General features: G+C 56.4%; 2 protein-coding genes across 2 annotated transcripts in view; both read right to left on the bottom strand.

Annotated features, from left to right (window-relative positions):
• Positions 1-8139, bottom strand: part of ATP6V1B1 (ATPase H+ transporting V1 subunit B1) — a 29340-nt gene extending 21201 nt beyond the window's left edge. Inside the window, exons 1-2 of the mRNA XM_059405892.1 lie at positions 7903-8139; positions 1878-1933 (exon numbers count right to left, since the gene is read on the bottom strand). Of these exons, the coding sequence (XP_059261875.1) occupies positions 1878-1933; positions 7903-8020 (174 nt within the window). The 5' untranslated portion in view covers positions 8021-8139. The remainder of the gene's footprint in view (positions 1-1877; positions 1934-7902) is intronic.
• Positions 8140-9871: 1732 nt separating this feature from the next.
• Positions 9872-16796, bottom strand: part of VAX2 (ventral anterior homeobox 2) — a 28183-nt gene continuing 21258 nt past the window's right edge. Inside the window, exon 3 of the mRNA XM_059407769.1 lies at positions 9872-10618. Within this exon, the coding sequence (XP_059263752.1) occupies positions 10175-10618 (444 nt within the window). The 3' untranslated portion in view covers positions 9872-10174. The remainder of the gene's footprint in view (positions 10619-16796) is intronic.

A 16796-nucleotide genomic window follows, 5' to 3' on the forward strand; every position in this document is an offset into this window, starting at 1 on the left:
GGGCTCGATCCCAGGACCCTGGAATCATGACCTGAGCCAAAGGCAGAGGCTTTAACCCACTGAGCCACCCAGGTGCCTCCAGAATCTGTATTTCTAACAAGTCCTCAGGTAGTACTGATGCTGCTGATCTCGAATTGACAGGTAGCTAGTAGGAAGGGTGGGCTAGGGAGTCTGAGTCAGACTGCAAGGGGGGGGCGCCCCACCTTCACATGCACACACATAAGCACTCCATCACACTCCCTCCCACAGCCTCCCCAAGGTTAGTGGGTCAGATGGGAAGGCCTGAAAAACAAAAACCAAAAACCAAAAAACAGGGAGGTCTGTATGAACTCGGAATCCGGTTTCCGGGAATGAGAGGGTCAGATTTAGTTATTCTAACACTTACTCGTTCATGCCTCTCATTCATGTACTCACCCTTCCTTTGAGCAAACTGAGCACCCGCAATGGACTGGGTGCAGGGTGGGGCTCCAGGGACATAGGAGTAATGTGCAATGGGAGGGACACTGTGGAGGCAGTGAGAGGACATGTGGCCGGGTGGTGCTCAAATGGCTTGACAGAGCTGCCCAGGGGACAGTACGAAGAGGGAGAGGAGGCACAGGCTCATTGCCCGGGGACCTGGGCGAGACATCTAGAAGTGACCTCTCAGCCAGTCCTAGGGGTAAGTCAGAGGAAGGTATGGGGGAAAGGTAGCTGGAGAGGCAGAGGGAAGATATGAGCAAAGGCCTAAAGACATCAAATGGCAGCTCCATGCAGAGAGGAGGGGAAGTGGCCTGAGAGCGGAGCGGTGTGCAGGAGCCCTGACAGAATGTAGGGCCTGTAAGGTGAAGGCACTGGGAGTTCTAGAGGAGTCTGAAGCAGGGAGATGAAGGGGTTCAGGCTGCAAGGGGAAACATGGGGGACAGGAGGGCCCCACGCTGGGGGCTCGGAGGCCATGGCCAAATCAGGGAGTGCTGGGGTGGGAGACTGCTCAAAGATCATTGGCAATGAGGGACTGGGCAGGAAAGGATGACTCCAGGGTGGCACCAGTTTCCCAGTCTGGGATGGGGGACATGCAGTGGGAGCCTGGGAACTGTTTGGTGGAAAGGGGACAGCAGAGTGATCTCATACCTTGACAGGGCCCTTGATGGGTTAAGAATCCCCAACCCCCGGGCACCTGGGTGGCTCAGTCTTAGTTAAGCGCCTGCCTTTGGCTCAGGTCATGCTCCCAGTGTCCTGGGATCAAGCCCCATATCGGGCTCCCTGCTTGGCTTCTCCCGCTCCTGCTTCCCCCTAGCTTGTGTTTCCTCTCTCGCTATCTCCGTCTGTCATAAATAAATAAAATCTTAAAATAAATAAATAAAATCTTAATAAATAAATAAAATAAACAAATAAAATCTTAAAAAAAAAAATCCCCAACCCCAGATTCAAAACGCTGTCTGTCTCTGCCAGGGTCTTGCCATTCCCCGGGGGACACAAAGGAGCCAACATCCCATTTCCTTCCGGGAGACCCACTTTATGTCCCACTCACAGCACAGCTGGTTCCCAGGCTGAGATATTCCAAAAGCCTCTGAAAACCTTGAGCTCTGGACAAGAGTTAGCTGGCATTGCCCCTCTGCCTTCTGTTCCTTTGAAAGGATGCAGCTGATGGAAGCAAGGTCAACACAACCATCACACTGCCAAAGGAAGAGGCACGACAGCCTAGCTCCTTGGCAGTAGGTGTGGGTCCCTGAAGGCCCAGAGAGGCAATGGGGGTGCACTGAAAATGCAGGAAGGGAAACCAGGGTGGCTGGGGAGAGAGCTGGGGAGGAAGAATGTGGGGACGGGTGACAGGGAATTAGAAGGGACAAGCGGGCCCACAGGATTTGGCCTTGGGGCCTGGGAAGAAATAGAAGTCTTACCTTGACCTGGTCCAGCACCACCAGGGGCCCATTGACGCTGCACACAGTCCTGTAGGCTGGGGGGAGGGGTGGGGGTGGGTGAGGGTCTCACACCCAGGCACACACACACACACACAGAGGCATCCTCTGCTTTCCCTCCCTGTGTGCACCACCCCCACCCCCTTCCCAGTCTGGGCTGTCAGGGTCATTAGCTGTGACAGGGCCAGCCACCATTGCTGTAAGGGTCATGCCCCTGCCCACAGGGCCCCCCGCTGGCTTGGACACCTGCAGGAGGCTGGGGGAGGGCCAGGGCAAGGGCAGAGGCCCCTCAGAGTCCTCTCCTCCCCCTCAGCCATCCAGAAGTCTTTCTTATCTTGAGGCTGCTTCCCCTCCGGCCTCAGCCCCCATCCTACCCACCCCCTCCTCTCTGACCCACAGCATTTTCCAAAAGCTTCTGGCCCCCAGCTAGAGAGGATGAGTGAACTGCCCTCTGTGGCCCTCTGGGATCACTCGACACTGACTGAGCACTGTGCCTGCGCGCCTGCGCACACGTGCACCTGTACGCCCGTGCACCTGTGCGCCTGCGTGGGGGTGGTGGGGGCTGGTGCAGGCACTGATGAGAAGAATCAACCAGGGTCCCTGCCTTGTCATGAGGCCTTGCCAGGGAGGGTCCTGGACAACCTGGGCTCCCTGGATGCCTGTGGGGGAGGGGAAAGAATGACAAAGAAGGAGGAAGAAGAGGAACATCCCAGTCCTAGTGGCTGGAGAAAACCAAAAATGGGGACATGAGCTCAGCTTACAGGGAGCCTCTAACTCCAGTGTTGGGGACCCCAATAGGAGAGCCACAGACAGCCAGACAGGAAGCCTATCTCGCTTCTGCTGGAGGCTAGCTGGGAACCCCTGGGGTTTTCCCTCACCCATGACCCTGGGATATACATCTCTTCCCTGTGAAGCACCAGTGGGACAGCTGAGATGAGGGACCCTGGCGAGGCAGGATGGTCAGAGTGTCTGTAAGGTCACGGGAGCACTCACAGTTTGGAAGAACCCTGTTCTAACCCTCTTCTCAAAAGGGGAGTAGAATGGGGGTGAAAAGCCTATTCCAGGGTCACCCAGCATGCTCGTGGCAGAGCTGGGGCTGGGATCCCAGTCTGTGCTTCCCATCAGACCACACTGGCTCCCAGCCACTTGCCCTCATGCTTCTGTGCAAGCCCGGTGCCAAGTCACCAAGTCACCCCACACCAAGAGAAACTCAATGCCCCCATGTCAAGCCCTCCCCAGTCTGGGGCTCAGTGGTCACACTGGGACTTGGGCTAGAGAGACCAGCTGGGCAAGGCTCTTCTGAGCTTAGAGACTGCTAGGAAAACTCAAGAACAGGAGGGCACGAGAAGACCCTTTCTTTTGGGCTTGGCCCTGGAGTGGCGGGAACTCCTTCAGCTTCCTCTGGAAGAGGGGAGAAAGGATCCAACCTTTCCTCTTAGACCCACCTTTCCTGGCCCCAGGGTCCAGGCTCCAGGATGACTGCTGTCTAGGGGAAATGGCCAGTGCCTCCTCCTCTGTTGGCCCTCCCATCAAGCAAGCTCTGGTATCTCCCATCTTACTTTTTTTAAAAGATCTTATTTATTTGAGAGAGACTGAGCAAGCAGCAGAGCACATGAGCAGGGGGAGAAGTAGAAGGAGAGAGAGAAGCAGACTCCCCTGGGGGCAGGAAGCCCAAGTAGGAACTCAATCCCAGGACCGTGGGATCATGCTTGGAGCCCAAGGCAGATGCTTTTAACCGACTGAGCCACCCAGGTGCCCCTGGAATCTCCCATCTCAAGAACCACTGCCTCGGCCCCAGTCCCTGCACTGCTGGGTGACCCTCACAGCCCAACTTCTGGCTCCATTGCTGACTTTCTTCGCCCACCTTTCTCCCTCCTCCTGCATTATCCAGTGAGGCTTCTCTCTAGGCCACCCCAAGGGACCAGGCAGAGCAGACCAGAGCCTGATTTTAGAAAGCCCTGGGAAGAGCTGGCCTCCCGTTGGCCCTATAGCGAAAATACCAGACTGGCCCAAAGGGCTGAGATGGCTGAAGCAACTTGCAGAGTGGGTGGGCTGGGGTGGGGAGGGGCTCAAGGTCCACAAAGCCCCAGGGAACTCTTTCCAATTCTGCCTCTGAGTCTAGTCTTTCAACTTCCTCCCTTCCATTTCACAGCTTCTTTCTGGGAAACCAGTCTGGTGGAAATCCCCACAGAGCTACCTCGGGGAGGGCACCTGAGGTAGGGAAAGCAGTGGTAAGCAGCTGGGAGCAGCTCAGAGGGCCCTGGGTTGGGTGCCCAGTGTGTGGTCTGTAAGCCCCCAGCTCATCCCACCAGCCTGGGCCATAAACCAGCTTACTGGGTTTCCAGAGGCACTGGTCTCGCGCTCTCTCTCGGGGTTTCTAAATGCTTGCTAGGTGAGTCCACCCTCCACAGGCTGGGCCCTTTGGCTGCAGAAAAGCCACTCTGGCTGTTCAGCATGGCTTTTCATATCCCACAACACCCAGCCCCTAACTTAGTTCTACAGCCCCCTGGCTCTGCTCCCCACTGAAGTTCCACAGCCCTCAGGGGACACCCTGGATAGAGGGTGTCCTCTTCTCCAGCCTGTGGTCCTTAATGAGATGGGTCATGTCTCTGCCCTCAGACCAGAGCTCTGTTGCCTCCCAGGTCAGACTGGAGCCTATCTTTCCTTAGAGGCTGTCTAGTCTGGACACAGCCAAAGTGGGGGCCGGGCCAATGGTGTCCTTGACAGAAGCTGGGTTTTTTGTGTGTACCCACTCCCAGCTGATTGTGGACCACGGAGGCCCAGAGGTTGGCTGATTTCTCCTGGGGCACACCACACATCAGACAGCATCCTGTGGCACTGCCCCCAGCCTTGGCACCTACTTCTCAACCTTGGTGAGGTGCAGGGGGGTGGGTAGTGCTGGAGGCAGGGGGCTGGCCCGGAAGACCTCTGAGGGGCACTCCCTCAATAGGCCTTCCTGAGACTTTGCAGAAACTCCCTCCCTCCACTCTTCCCCTCCCCTTCTCCATTGTCCTAGCTGACACTTCGGGTAGCACTTAGGGCCACAGGCTTGGAGCCCCTCCCTGCCCCCATCTCCCCTCGGCCTTCCCGGTCAAAGGCTCAGCGGGGCTCCGTGCAGCCCACTAATTAGGGCCAGCCCAGCCACACCTGCAGCGTCCTGGGAGAGGGCTGAGCCAGTCGCCCAGGCGTGAGGCTGGGGTGGGGGCAAGCCCGGGGCAGCAGGTCCCGAACCTCCTCCCTGATCCCCTCCTGAGGGATTAGCAGAAGGAGGGCAAGGGGCTGGAAGCCCAGGCTTCTTAGAATCAGTCCAGGACCAGCCGGGTGGAACTCTTTCAGTGTGACCTCTCTGGCCTTTCCGTTGAGGAAACTGAGTCAGGCGGCAAAGCTGGAGGTTTGGCACTCCAGCCTCTGGGTGATCTGACCCGGCTCTACCCCTCCAGCTGGGCTGACAGCCTGTGGGTCCAAGCTTTGCTCCTGCGGCACCCTGCCCCCCTGCTTCCCCCCACGCCCCCAGGCCCTGCCTAGCATCTTCTGCCCCATGCAACAGGAAAATAATCCTTGCCACCTCCTCCCCTTGGGGAAAGAGCTCTAGCTCTCAGGGAGGCAAATGGTCCCTTCTGAACCAGGGCACATATTGTTGGGATTCCCTTCCCATTCAAGTCTACCCTGCCCCCACCTTTCTGGCTCATTCCCTCAGCCACTGCAGTGGAATCACCCTTAAGGCCTCAGGCCTGTTGGTCCCTCTCCTCCTCCAGGAAGCCTTCTCTTGGACTCACCCCACCCATGGCCGAGGAAGCCCTGAGGCTGGAAGCCAGTTGCCCCATCCCTGTCCTTCTGGTCCCCCACCTTTCCTCCTAGGCTCCTTCTATCTTTACATAAAGTTCTACTGCCCAGAAATCCAGAGTCCTCTGGGGTCAGAGGCCAGGCTGGGGGAGATGGGCAGAGAGACACAGGAGACCTGCCTCAGTGACCTGAGCGAACAGCTATAGTTCTGCACAAGCCCTCTCCCCCCCCCACACCCTCCTCCTCCAATCCCCCTCCACAACCTTCAGGCAGGAAACCCCTCAGGCCCCAGAGGAGAAGGGGGATGGGAATTGGAGAAAGCTGTGGTCACAGAAGCACACTGAGGAATCAGATCTGATCCTGGGTTGGGGAGGCTGTCAGTGGGGCAGGGGCTGGCCCCTGGGGGGTACCCTATAGGACACTGGTGTGCAGCCTTTGTCACTGCAGGTACAGTGCAGGAACAACTTTAATGCTGGTGGGGAGAAGAGCCAGTGGGGTGGAGGGTGGAGGGGCTCCCCCTCAGCAGAACCTTGTCTCCAGGTCAGCTGTTGGGTGTGACACATTCACCTGGGTGGGGGCCCCGTGAAGGGACACACAAACAGACACCGAGGGTACTGCCACCCCTGGGTCCCAGCCTGGGTCCCATCTCCTGGGTGTTTCTCTGTACCAGGCCTTGTTGACTCTAAATAAGGTGCGGGCCGGAGGGAACCGGCTGGAGGGAGCCCTGGGGTGAGGTGGCACCTGTCTGGGTCCCTGGGAAGGCACCCTGCAAGGAAGGGTAGTTGGGGGAGGAGCTCAGATCTCCACCAGGCCTGGGCTCCGGACCCAAGTGGGGGGGCCGGCTGGGGTATTTTCCGGCCTTCATGACCCCTGCTTTGCCCCAGGGGGTATCAAGGCCTCAGCGCTTCCCGGTTCCTGGGTGCCTCCACAGGGCTGGGCCTGCAGGGCCTCCTTGCTAAATCTGGCCCCGCTCAGTTTCTCCTCTGCAGGAATGTGCTCCACCCCTCAGTGCCTGCCTCAGGCCCTTGGAGGTGCCTGCACACCCCCTGCTGTGTTCCTCCGCATGGGGCCTAACCACACTGCACTTGGTCTGTTCTGGGTGGCTGCCAGCCCCATTCAACGCAGACCTGGCTGCCCCGTCGGGCGGCTCCTCCCCCTGCGGCCTGGGTAACAGCAGACAGAGGGCGGGAGGCTGTGCTGGGCCAGCTTCTCTGTTCACATGCCCTGGCCCTGGCGGGAGCCTCCAGCTCTCCGTGGCCCGTCCTGGCCAAGCCGGTTTATGCCAGTGAGCTGGGCTGTCTGAGAACCTGAGAATTGGAGAATGACCTTGGCAAGGAGAGATGTAGCCGGTACCCCCATTGGTCCTCAGAGCCTTACTGGTTTCTGTGTCCCAGATATCTGGACACACCTCGGGGTGGCCCCCTCTGAGTCCTGCAAGGGCATACACTGGGCTGTCCCTACACAGACATTTGACATCACCTGTCCATGTACCCACATTCTCCCCATGAGCACGCACACGCGTGCGCGGACCCACACGTTCGCGCTGAACCCACAAGCGTGCACACACACTGTCCCACATTTCCTCACTCTGATCACACCCATCTGCAAGCGGTCACACACATATTTACGCCCATCCCCACCTAAGTGAAGGTGGGAGCACACAAGTACCCAGGCACGCGCCTTGCCCTGGGTTAGACTCACAGACACCTTCCCCAAAATGCACGCATGACATGTACCTGCAGACACAACACGTAGTGGCACATATGTCCCCACCGCGAGAAAGCACACACAGCCTGCCCTGCCACACACATTCCCTGAGAACACCTGATGGTACATTTCCTTGTGCTGAATGTCCTGGTGCACACGCACAACGCCCCCCCCCCCCCCCAACACACACAGATTCACACAAAGCATGTATCACAAACACACACTCTTGGGGCAGTGGGGAGCTCTCTCTGGACTTGGGGTCTCAGTACAGGGTAAGGGAGATGACTGAGAGTTTCCTGCAAGTTTCCTGCCTTCTCCTGTTGAGTAGCCTGGGCTGGGGACCCCATCCCCCAGCTGCAGAGATGGTCCCTTGTCGGGGGCGGCCCATGGTGTCACTCTGTTGGACCGAGAGCCCCCTAGATCTTCCTCTGCCTCAGATCCTCCTCTTTCCCTGAGCCTAAGAAGCAGAACCACCCAGCAGCGCCCACCCCCACCCCCCTGAGGGGATTGTACTCACTGACACGGGGGTGGGTGATGTAGTTTCTGGTGACCGCTTGCATATGTTCTCGGGCTGTGCCCAGGTCACAGCCACTGCCAGGGACTCCCCCGGGCCTACTGTCTACCCTCATGGCCATGGCGAGGCGGCTGGCTGGGAGCTGAGGACAGGAGCCTGCTGTGGCGAATGCAACACTTGAGGCCCAGCTGGAGCTGGAGGAGCTGGAGAGGGCGGCTCAGACTGCCCCAGAGGCCACCCCTCCCCTCACCAGTCCCCTCCTCCCTGAGTTGACTGTAAACAGGGAAACCGGCCTCTGGTCCAGAAGCTCTTCCGGATCTGGGAGGGGATGTAAGCCAATGGCCAGCAGCAGCTGCCAGGAGGGTAGCAGTGCAGGGGTATGGCTGGCCTTCTAACCTCTGAATCTGGGTGTCCGTTTGCCCCCAGTCTGTGGCCAGTGTGAACTCCGCTCTTCCCCTTGCTCCAGACCACATCTCCTCCTGGTCTCCACACCACATGCACTTTCTGGCAGGCTGCTCTCTCCACACATCTCTTCCTCACTGTCTCCCCATTCTTGTGCCAGCTTCAGGGCCACTTCCTACAGGAAGCCTTCCCTGTAGGAAGGCTTCAGACACTCATCTGGTGTCTTTCCTTTGTCATGCCCTTTTGGAGAACTGTCTCTTATCACTGCCCCTAGACTCTGAGCCTCCAGAGAGCTGAGTTTGTGTCTCCTCCATCAGACTTTGGTCTCTTTAAGTCTTTCTGTCTCATAATACTGAGAGCTTTCTGGAAGCCGGGGCAAGTCTCCCTCCATTCATTCCTAGGACTGTCTTACCTTTTTATATTTCACCTGCTCAGTGTCATGCCACAGACCTATCCTGACATTTTTCAGCTCAGAGCAGAACGTACAAATGGAGGAATCCTCCTGGTATCTAGTGGCTTAAAGAGTCATGGGGTCACAGGCCTGCTGGACAAGTGAAGGTGGGCATGAGGTAGTGGCTCAATCCACTGAACGGAAGGTTTGCCCTGGTCACTCCCATGTTTCATTCCAGACTCAGGATGTCCAGCTGGCAAACTGTACCGCCAACGCAGAGGGAAGGGAGGAAGTTCGGTTGTCTGGGGACCCCTGTCCGGGTGACTCAGGCCAGCCAATCCAAAACCAAAATATGTCTTCCCCAGAGCAGACTAGGGCGGACCGGCTTAAGCTTTTCTTCCCCAAAGGTTAAAATCTCACCTCCAACCTCTGGCCTGAGGACCCACTTTGGGTCCCTGGTCCCTCTCTCAGAATTTCCATTCTTTCAACATCTCCTGGGGGTATGTGTGTGGTGGGGTACTTTGCAGAGGGGACCTTTGTGGTCATTGGCAACCCTGCAACCGGACTGCAGTGTGGTAGTTCCACAAAGCTCACCTAGGGGATACAATGACAGGTAACCATGCCCACACAGTACCCACATCCATTTCCTGCTCCCAATAGCAAACTTCGCTTATGGAAAATGCAACTACTGGGGGACACAGGGCGAAGGATACAAAGATTTCTTTGCAACCTGCTATAAATCCACAGCCACTGCCAAACAAAAAGTTAAACACAAGCATCTTACTTGAAGAAAAAGACCGTGGTAACCGTGGGGGTGGTGACTGTGGGGGTCGTGCACTCTGGGGCACGTGGGATCTTGCCTGGTTTTACCCTGTCTAACACTCTGGATCCTGATTCCGCCTTTCACTGTTTACCCCTCTTGGGGACTTAACATTTCCACCTCTTAGGTATTTCTGCTTCAAGGAGGAGCTTACAAAGAGCAATGTTTAACCAACCAATGCGTCAGTGTTGTCTTCTCGGGCTTTGGAATGCCCACGTGGGAGCTCTAATTGGGAGTAGGCCTGCAGTGCCTGTCCTCCCACACGTGTGGTACCTGATCCTTCCCTTAACTGTGAACATGGGTCCAGCTTCCACTGCCCCCCCCCCCCCGTTAGAGCTCCCCAGGCTCAGCCCATTCTTCTTCCCAGTGAGAAGGAAAGAAGGGATTGAGGGCAGCGGTGGTGCTGTGGGGGCTCCGTTTCCCTTCTTGTCATTGTTTTCCTTTTATTTCCGTGAGAGGCACACACACGCACACTACACTCACACACACAAGCTGCGGGACCAAGGCGTTCCGGTGGACAGTCTCTGAGCTGGGGGGCTGGCGGGGCCAGACGCGTGCTGCTCCCCCCCGCTCTGGGAGCCGGGCTCCGGGGCAGCCCACGGGGCAGGGCAGGCAGGGACGGTGCCGTGCTTGGGGACTCAGTGTCACAGGGTGGTGGAGGCTTAAACATTGGCTTTCTTGCCACCTCCAGGGCTGCCCCTTCTCCTTTCCAGCCGGCTGTAGGGCTCAAAGGCTGAGGAGCTGAGTTCATAGCAGGCGGGCAGGTCCAGGACAGGAGCCGTGGAAAAGCAGAGCGCTGGTGGAGGGGGTGGCCGTGGCGGGGACGCCGAAGCCGAGGCCGAGGTCAATGGGTTGAGGCACGGGGAGGAGTTCCTGGGGTCACCCAGCGAGGTGGCCCTGTGGCCGGCAGGTGGGCCCAGTGGGCCAGGGGTCAGCGCCAGGAGGCTTGGGGCCCTGGGCACGGACAGCAGCCGGCCCTGCTCCAGCAGCCGCAGGATGTTGGAGGTGGCAAAGGCCTCGGAAGCCGAGGAGGACGCCCGCTTCTCCAGGTCTCTGCTCTGGTCTTTCTTCTGCTTGGTGCGGCGGTTCTGGAACCAGACCTTCACCTTGGGGCAGAGGGTGGGGAGGGGTGCCAGAAAGGGAGAGGGGACAGGTGAAGCAAAGAGGGGGTTGGTGGGAGGAGAGAAGGAGAGGGAGGACATGGAGGGCCAGGGAGTGGGGAGCGGGGGGGCAAGGGTGGAGCACAAGGGGGAGAGAAGAGCATCCAGAATGTCACTAAGGTCTTCCCACACCAGCCTGCTCGGGGTGAACCAGTAAGGGACCCACCCTCCAGATCATGGACATGGGGTGTGATCTAGAAGGTGGACACAGACTCCCAGTAGGCAGCATCTGTGGGCTCGCAGAGCACTCACCTTATAGGGAGGAGCATGGCCCGAGAAGGGGCCCGGGGAAGCATGGGGTCCCAGGCAGGGATCAGCTGCCAAGTGTGAGGACCATCCCACTGCTCCTGGTCTCGACCCCCACACTGCCTCTGAAGGGAGCTTTCTGTCCCCATCTGTGTGAACCTTTCTGCAGCCACCTCCCCCCTCATGCCCTATAAAGGCCGCCAGGCTTCCTAAGGCAACACCAGGTGTGACAGCATACAGAAGACTGCCAAGGGGGCTTCCAAGGGCCACACACTCAAACCTGGGGACGAAGAGGTGCCAAGTCCTCCACATCTAAGTGCAGCCACCAAAAGAAGGGCAGAGAGAGGGGCGCCTGGGTGGCTCAGTTGGTTGAGCGGCTCAGGTCATGATCCCGAACTTCCAGGAGCAAGTCTCGCATCGGGCTCCCAGCTCCTTGGGGAGTCTGCTTCTCCCTCTGACCTTCTCCTCTCTCATGCTCTCTCTCTCACTCATTCTCCCTCAAATAAATAAATAAAATCTTTTTAAAAGGGGGGGGGGCAGAGAGAGCCCCTTTCTCCAGGTCTAGGTCTAGGAGAGGAGGCAGGAACAGCATCTCCCACCACCCAACACCTTTGCTCCAGGCCCCGTTCTAGTCTGTAGAAGAAAGTGGAGGCTGGGAGCGAAGCTCAGTGGTCAGCCCTCATGGTGCCGGGATTTCCTCCCCACTGTGAGAAGGAGAGGGTGTGCCCCTCACGGGGAGGGGCCAGGAGCACGGAAGAATCATTTGTAGGGACTGGAAGGGCCTGAGAGGAGAGTCTGAACTCCTTCCCCAGCCAGAACGCTTGTCAACCCAGCACGGCTGCGCCCAGATTTGTGGCCCAGGAGTGCAAAGGCTGTGCTTGCTTCTGGCCTGGAAGTTTCAGAGGCTGGCAGCTGCCTGGGGCGGTGTGTGCCCGCAGGACAAGGTGGGGGGGCACCGAGAGGAGGGCGCAAGAGAAAAAGGATGGGGTGGCCTTGCTGGTGGACTCCAGCTTTGCGAGGGTGTAAGGGAGGCCAGCCACTCCTGTGGCTCTGGGGAAGGAGCCCAGAGGCAAGAAAGAGGAGGCAGGAATGGGAGGGCTGGCTGGGTGAGGATGAGGGCCCAGTGGAGGCCCCCTGGGGCGATGCCTGGAGACCCCACCTCCTAGGAGCAACCACCCCTCTAGCGCCCCCAATGGTGAGTCAGACCTGTTCTGAGTCAGGAAGGGGAGGAAGAAGAGATCTGAAATAGACAGGAGTCTGGTGTTTTAAATTGGACCGGACCGAGTTTCAGTGATAGAAATAACCAGAAGGTTATGGGATGTACTTGAGATTGAGGGATTCCTTCCTTCATTCATTCACTCAATCATTCATTCAGTGGCTATGTACTGAGTGCCTACTACCTGCTGGGCGGTGCTCTCGACGTGGGGGGCGGGGAATGAGCAGGGATGAAAGCAGAGCAAATCCTTGGTGCGGAGGGGACAGCACCGAGGGAGAGCCGGAGACGAAGAAGGGCAAAGGACAACAGCGTGACTGGCAGGGGGCGTGAAGGGCTTTGGGCAGTGTCCCTCAAATTATTCGTCCTGAGGAACCGCCTTAAAGTTTCCAGTCTGTTGTGGACCAATGTTTTTGTCAAATACAATTAAAACGAATTACACTTACTTTGTGCCCCTGACGCGTCCTGGACAGGGAACAGTTTGCGGGGGACGCCAGCCCTGAGAACCGCACTTGGAGAGACACTGGTTTGGGCAAAGGCTGCAGGATGGAGGGGGAGAGGGAGGGGAGGGGACTAGCTCATTACTTCGTGGGTGGCAAACACGGCCTCTCTGAAGAGGTGACATGTGAAGGAGATAGCAGTAAGGGAAGGTCAAGGGCATTCGACTAAGTATGGCTGAAGGAAGCCACTGGAAAGAAAACCTTCCTGAGTTTGTCGCTCCCTGGAACTCCACGAAAGGGTCCCTCCAGACCCTTGGGGAAGTGGCTCTTGTAGGACGGAGGTACCAACCCAAGAATGCCCCAGCTCAGTTTCTCATCTCAAAAATGGGAACAAAAGGGCGCCTGGGTGGCTCAGAGGGTTAAGCCGCTGCCTTCGGCTCAGGTCATGATCTCAGGGTCCTGGGATCGGGGCCTGCATCGGGCTCTCTGCTCAGCGGGGAGCCTGCTTCCTGCTTCCTCCTCTTTCTCTGCCTGCCTCTCTGCCTGCCTGTGATCTCTGTCTGTCAAATAAATAAATAAAATCTTTAAAAAAAAAAAAATGAGGACAAAAATACCTGGGCTGTTGCAGGGATCAGATAAGAAAGTCCATGTAGATGGCTCCGCATGGTGCCTGGCCTACCCAGAATGTGAGCTCCTGGCTCTGAACTAGGGGGAGAGGACAGACCCAGAAGTCAGGATTCCTGTCCTGGGGAAGCTGAGGGTCCAGGGGGAGGGTGGCCCTGACCCACTCCTGGCAGCAAAGGGAGTGGCAATAACAAGAATGTGATCCATGAGGAATGACAAAGCTTGGGTGGGTTGGGAGGGGAGCAGGGAGAGGGACATGTGCGTTGGCCCCAGGTCTGGGAAGTCTCCTGGGGAAGAGGGAAGGGGAGGCGGGGCTGGGGTCTGGCATGCCCATTTCTTGGGCCCTTATGAGCCACATCAGGGGCTGTCAATCCCTGAGATTACCTGGAGTCATTTTCTAGCAAAGCTGGATGCCCCTGCCTCATCCCAGCTCAGAATCTCTACAGGGGGAGGCCTAGGCATCCATATTTTTAAAAACTTTCTGGATGTGATTCTGGTGTGTGAACTGGGGTAGAAGACACTGGAGCTGCAAAGGTCGGGGTGAGGCTCCAGGCCCATCTACTTCCTATCATCAGTCCCACGGTCCCTAAAGGGCCAATTTGTAAGGCTCAGCAAACAAGTAAGAGACAGGCTCATAGCCTCTGGGCTCGTCCCCCCCACTTTCCTCTAGGAAGCTTTCAATCCCACCACCAGGGCCACCCTCTCTCAGGGGTAAATCTGGGTACAGATCCTTTAAGGCCCAATTCGATGGCATACTGGATGGGCTTGGATCCTGTGCAGAAGCATACTTCCTGATGCTGGCCTCCCCTTGCTTTCTTGGTGCCCTGCTGTGTCTCCCTGCAGGCTGCCATCCTGCCTCCTCCCTCTCCTGGTTCCCCTGGAACTCAGTGAATGCTTGGGGCCCTCTTACCTGCAAGGGACCACAGGGCGAGTCAGTAAGTCGGTGAGTCACACACGAGGGGAGGGGCGTGGTTTCTTTTCTTTCTTTTTTTTTTTTTTAAGATTTTATTTATTTGTTACGAGCGAGCGAGCTCAGGCAGACAGTGGTAGGCAGAGGCAGAGGGAGAAGCAGGTTCCCTGCCAAGCAAGGAGCCCGATGTGGGACTTGATCCCAGGACGTTGGGATCATGACCTGAGCCGAAGGCAGCCGCTTAACCAACTGAGCCACCCAGGCATCCCTAGGGGCGTGGTTTCTAGCCGGCTGCCAGGACTAGGGAGATGTCTTCTGGGAGATCATCTGTCCCCCTTTCTGGGCTCATGGTTGGCCTTAAACCCCAAGCCTCACTGTGGATTTGGAAATGGCATTGATCTTTAAGAGGCTGCCTCCTGGGGTTCCTGGCTGGCTCAGTGGGTTAAAGCTCTGCCTTTGGCTCAGGTCATGATCTCAGAGTCCTAGGATTGAGCCCCACATCAGCTCTCTGCTCAGTGGGGAGCCTGCTTCCCCTTCTCTCTCTCTGCCTGCCTCTCTGCCTACTTGTGATCTCTGTCTGTCAAGTAAATCAATCAATCAATCTTTAAATTAAAAAAAAAAGAAGAAGAAGAGGCTGCTTCCTGTGACTGTGGGCCCAAACCTATTAACAGTACTTGCATATCTGCAATGGCCCTGGTTTTTGTAACCTGGAAATTACCCCCTACTCTGCGGTTCTGGATGAAGTCATCTGGGGCAGAGGTGATGGGTATGGGTCTGAGGTAACTGTCGAGGAGCCAGAGCTGCTCTTATCCAAGCTAAGTGATGACCAAGTCAGTATTGGGATGTGGCCCTTTGTCTTCAGCCTCCAGCCTGTGTGGGGCCCTGGCCTTGAAAAAGTCCCCCAGGTCAGCCGAGTGACGGGGGTCCTGGAGCTAGCCTCCCACCTTCCTTTTCTCCAAAGCCACGTCTTTTCTTGTTTCCGGCTCTGCCTCTAGTCATTCATTCATACAACACATAAACAGCAAGCATCCAGCCCATGTCGGCATTGCCAGGTGCTGAGGAAACAGGAATACCTAAAACTCACCCACTTACCTCTCAGACACCAGTCGCAGGGCAAATGGACAGGTCAAGAGTTACAGGTAAGAGTTACAAGACAGTAGATGTTTTGGTAGGACTAGCAAACAAGACAGTGAAGATCTTGGGGTCAGACAGACCCGGATTCAACTCCGGCCTCTCCTTGATTAGTGAGAATGGCATGGGGGCAAGTTACTTAAACTCTCTGGTCCTCAGTTTCCTTATCTTTAAAATGGGATTGTAATAATGCTTCCTCATAGGTTTGGGGTGATAACTCAACGAGCTAACACTAGTGAATTCAGTAAAGTGTCTGGCAGGTGCTGAAGTCTTTCCAGCAGTGTGGTACCACATCATTTGAAAAATACAGAGGTTGTTAGGTCTTCCCTAGAAATTCTAACTTGGAACCTGTGGGCTGAGCGTGGAATCTGAGCAAGGAATCTGCATTTTAATGAGGACTTCAGGGGTTCTCCACAAAGGTGGTCTGCAGACCACACTTTGAGAAACACTGGTTTAACCAAGCACCATATGTTCTCCTTGAAATGAAGCATGGGGACGAAGTGTATCAGGGGGTTTCTAAACATAGCAAGAACTGGGCTAAGTGGGACCATCCTAGTTCTCTGATGTGGGGAAGAGCACATGTCGCTTTGGGGAGCTGGGGAGAGGTGATTCTGATGGTTCCAAGAAATAGCTCTTTCTGAGACCCCCACCTGCTCTCCAGCCTTCAGGGTCTCGGCAAGGCCAGGGCCAGAGGTCACTTGTGTCCTGCCTGGTTCACTGTCCCTACATCTAAAGAATGCCTCAGCCTGCAGAACTCTGTAGGCAGGTGGAGAGGGAAGGCTTCGCTGTTCTGTCCACCAGGTCCTATAAAGGGGCTCTCATTAAAAGTGCAGACAACCTACCTGGCATATAGAGGTTAAGGAGGAGATAGGGAATGAGAACGGGCCCTGAGTAAGCCCATGCTCTCTCTCTGCCTGAATTAGGACCCTCCTGATACCCAGGAAGAGGGCAAAGATGCTTGTTGGCAGGAGGAAGAGAAGTGGACAGAGGCAGTTGCTTGGAGAGCAGTTGGGGGGCATAGTTGGGAGCTCTAGAGGGCAGGGCTGTACTTAGCATTGAAGCCCTCAGCTCCAAAATGACCTTCAGCTTCCACTCTCTACTAGGCCTGCTACACCATGGTTCCTGTTTTGGGATTTCCACAAGACTGTGCCTCCTGTTTCATCCCTTAGAAGTCCATCTATCATTTGAGCACACTTGAAGGAATCTCTTATCCTTTCCCCCAGAAGAACCCAGACCAAGACAGTTAGGTAAATCAGAGAAACATCAACCCCGTGAAAAAACTCAGACATATCTTCCTGACATTTCCACTTGGATCTCAGACTGAACTGATCCAAAACAAAACTCTAGATTCTTCTCCCACTGTCCTGCTCCTCCCCGGCTTTCTCAACTTGTCCATGTGGGATGTGGCATATGTGACCATTTTTCTACATACATCTGTTCCAGTCCCAACCAGTTCTCTCTCACTTGCCCAGTGGACATAATTCATGATGAGCAAGTCCTAACAGGCTCTATCTCCAAATCAGAGTACGTCTCGGATCAGTTCACTTCTCTCCTTCACCA

This window comes from Mustela nigripes, chromosome 7 (assembly GCF_022355385.1).
Source record: "Mustela nigripes isolate SB6536 chromosome 7, MUSNIG.SB6536, whole genome shotgun sequence".
Lineage (NCBI taxonomy): Eukaryota > Metazoa > Chordata > Mammalia > Carnivora > Mustelidae > Mustela > Mustela nigripes.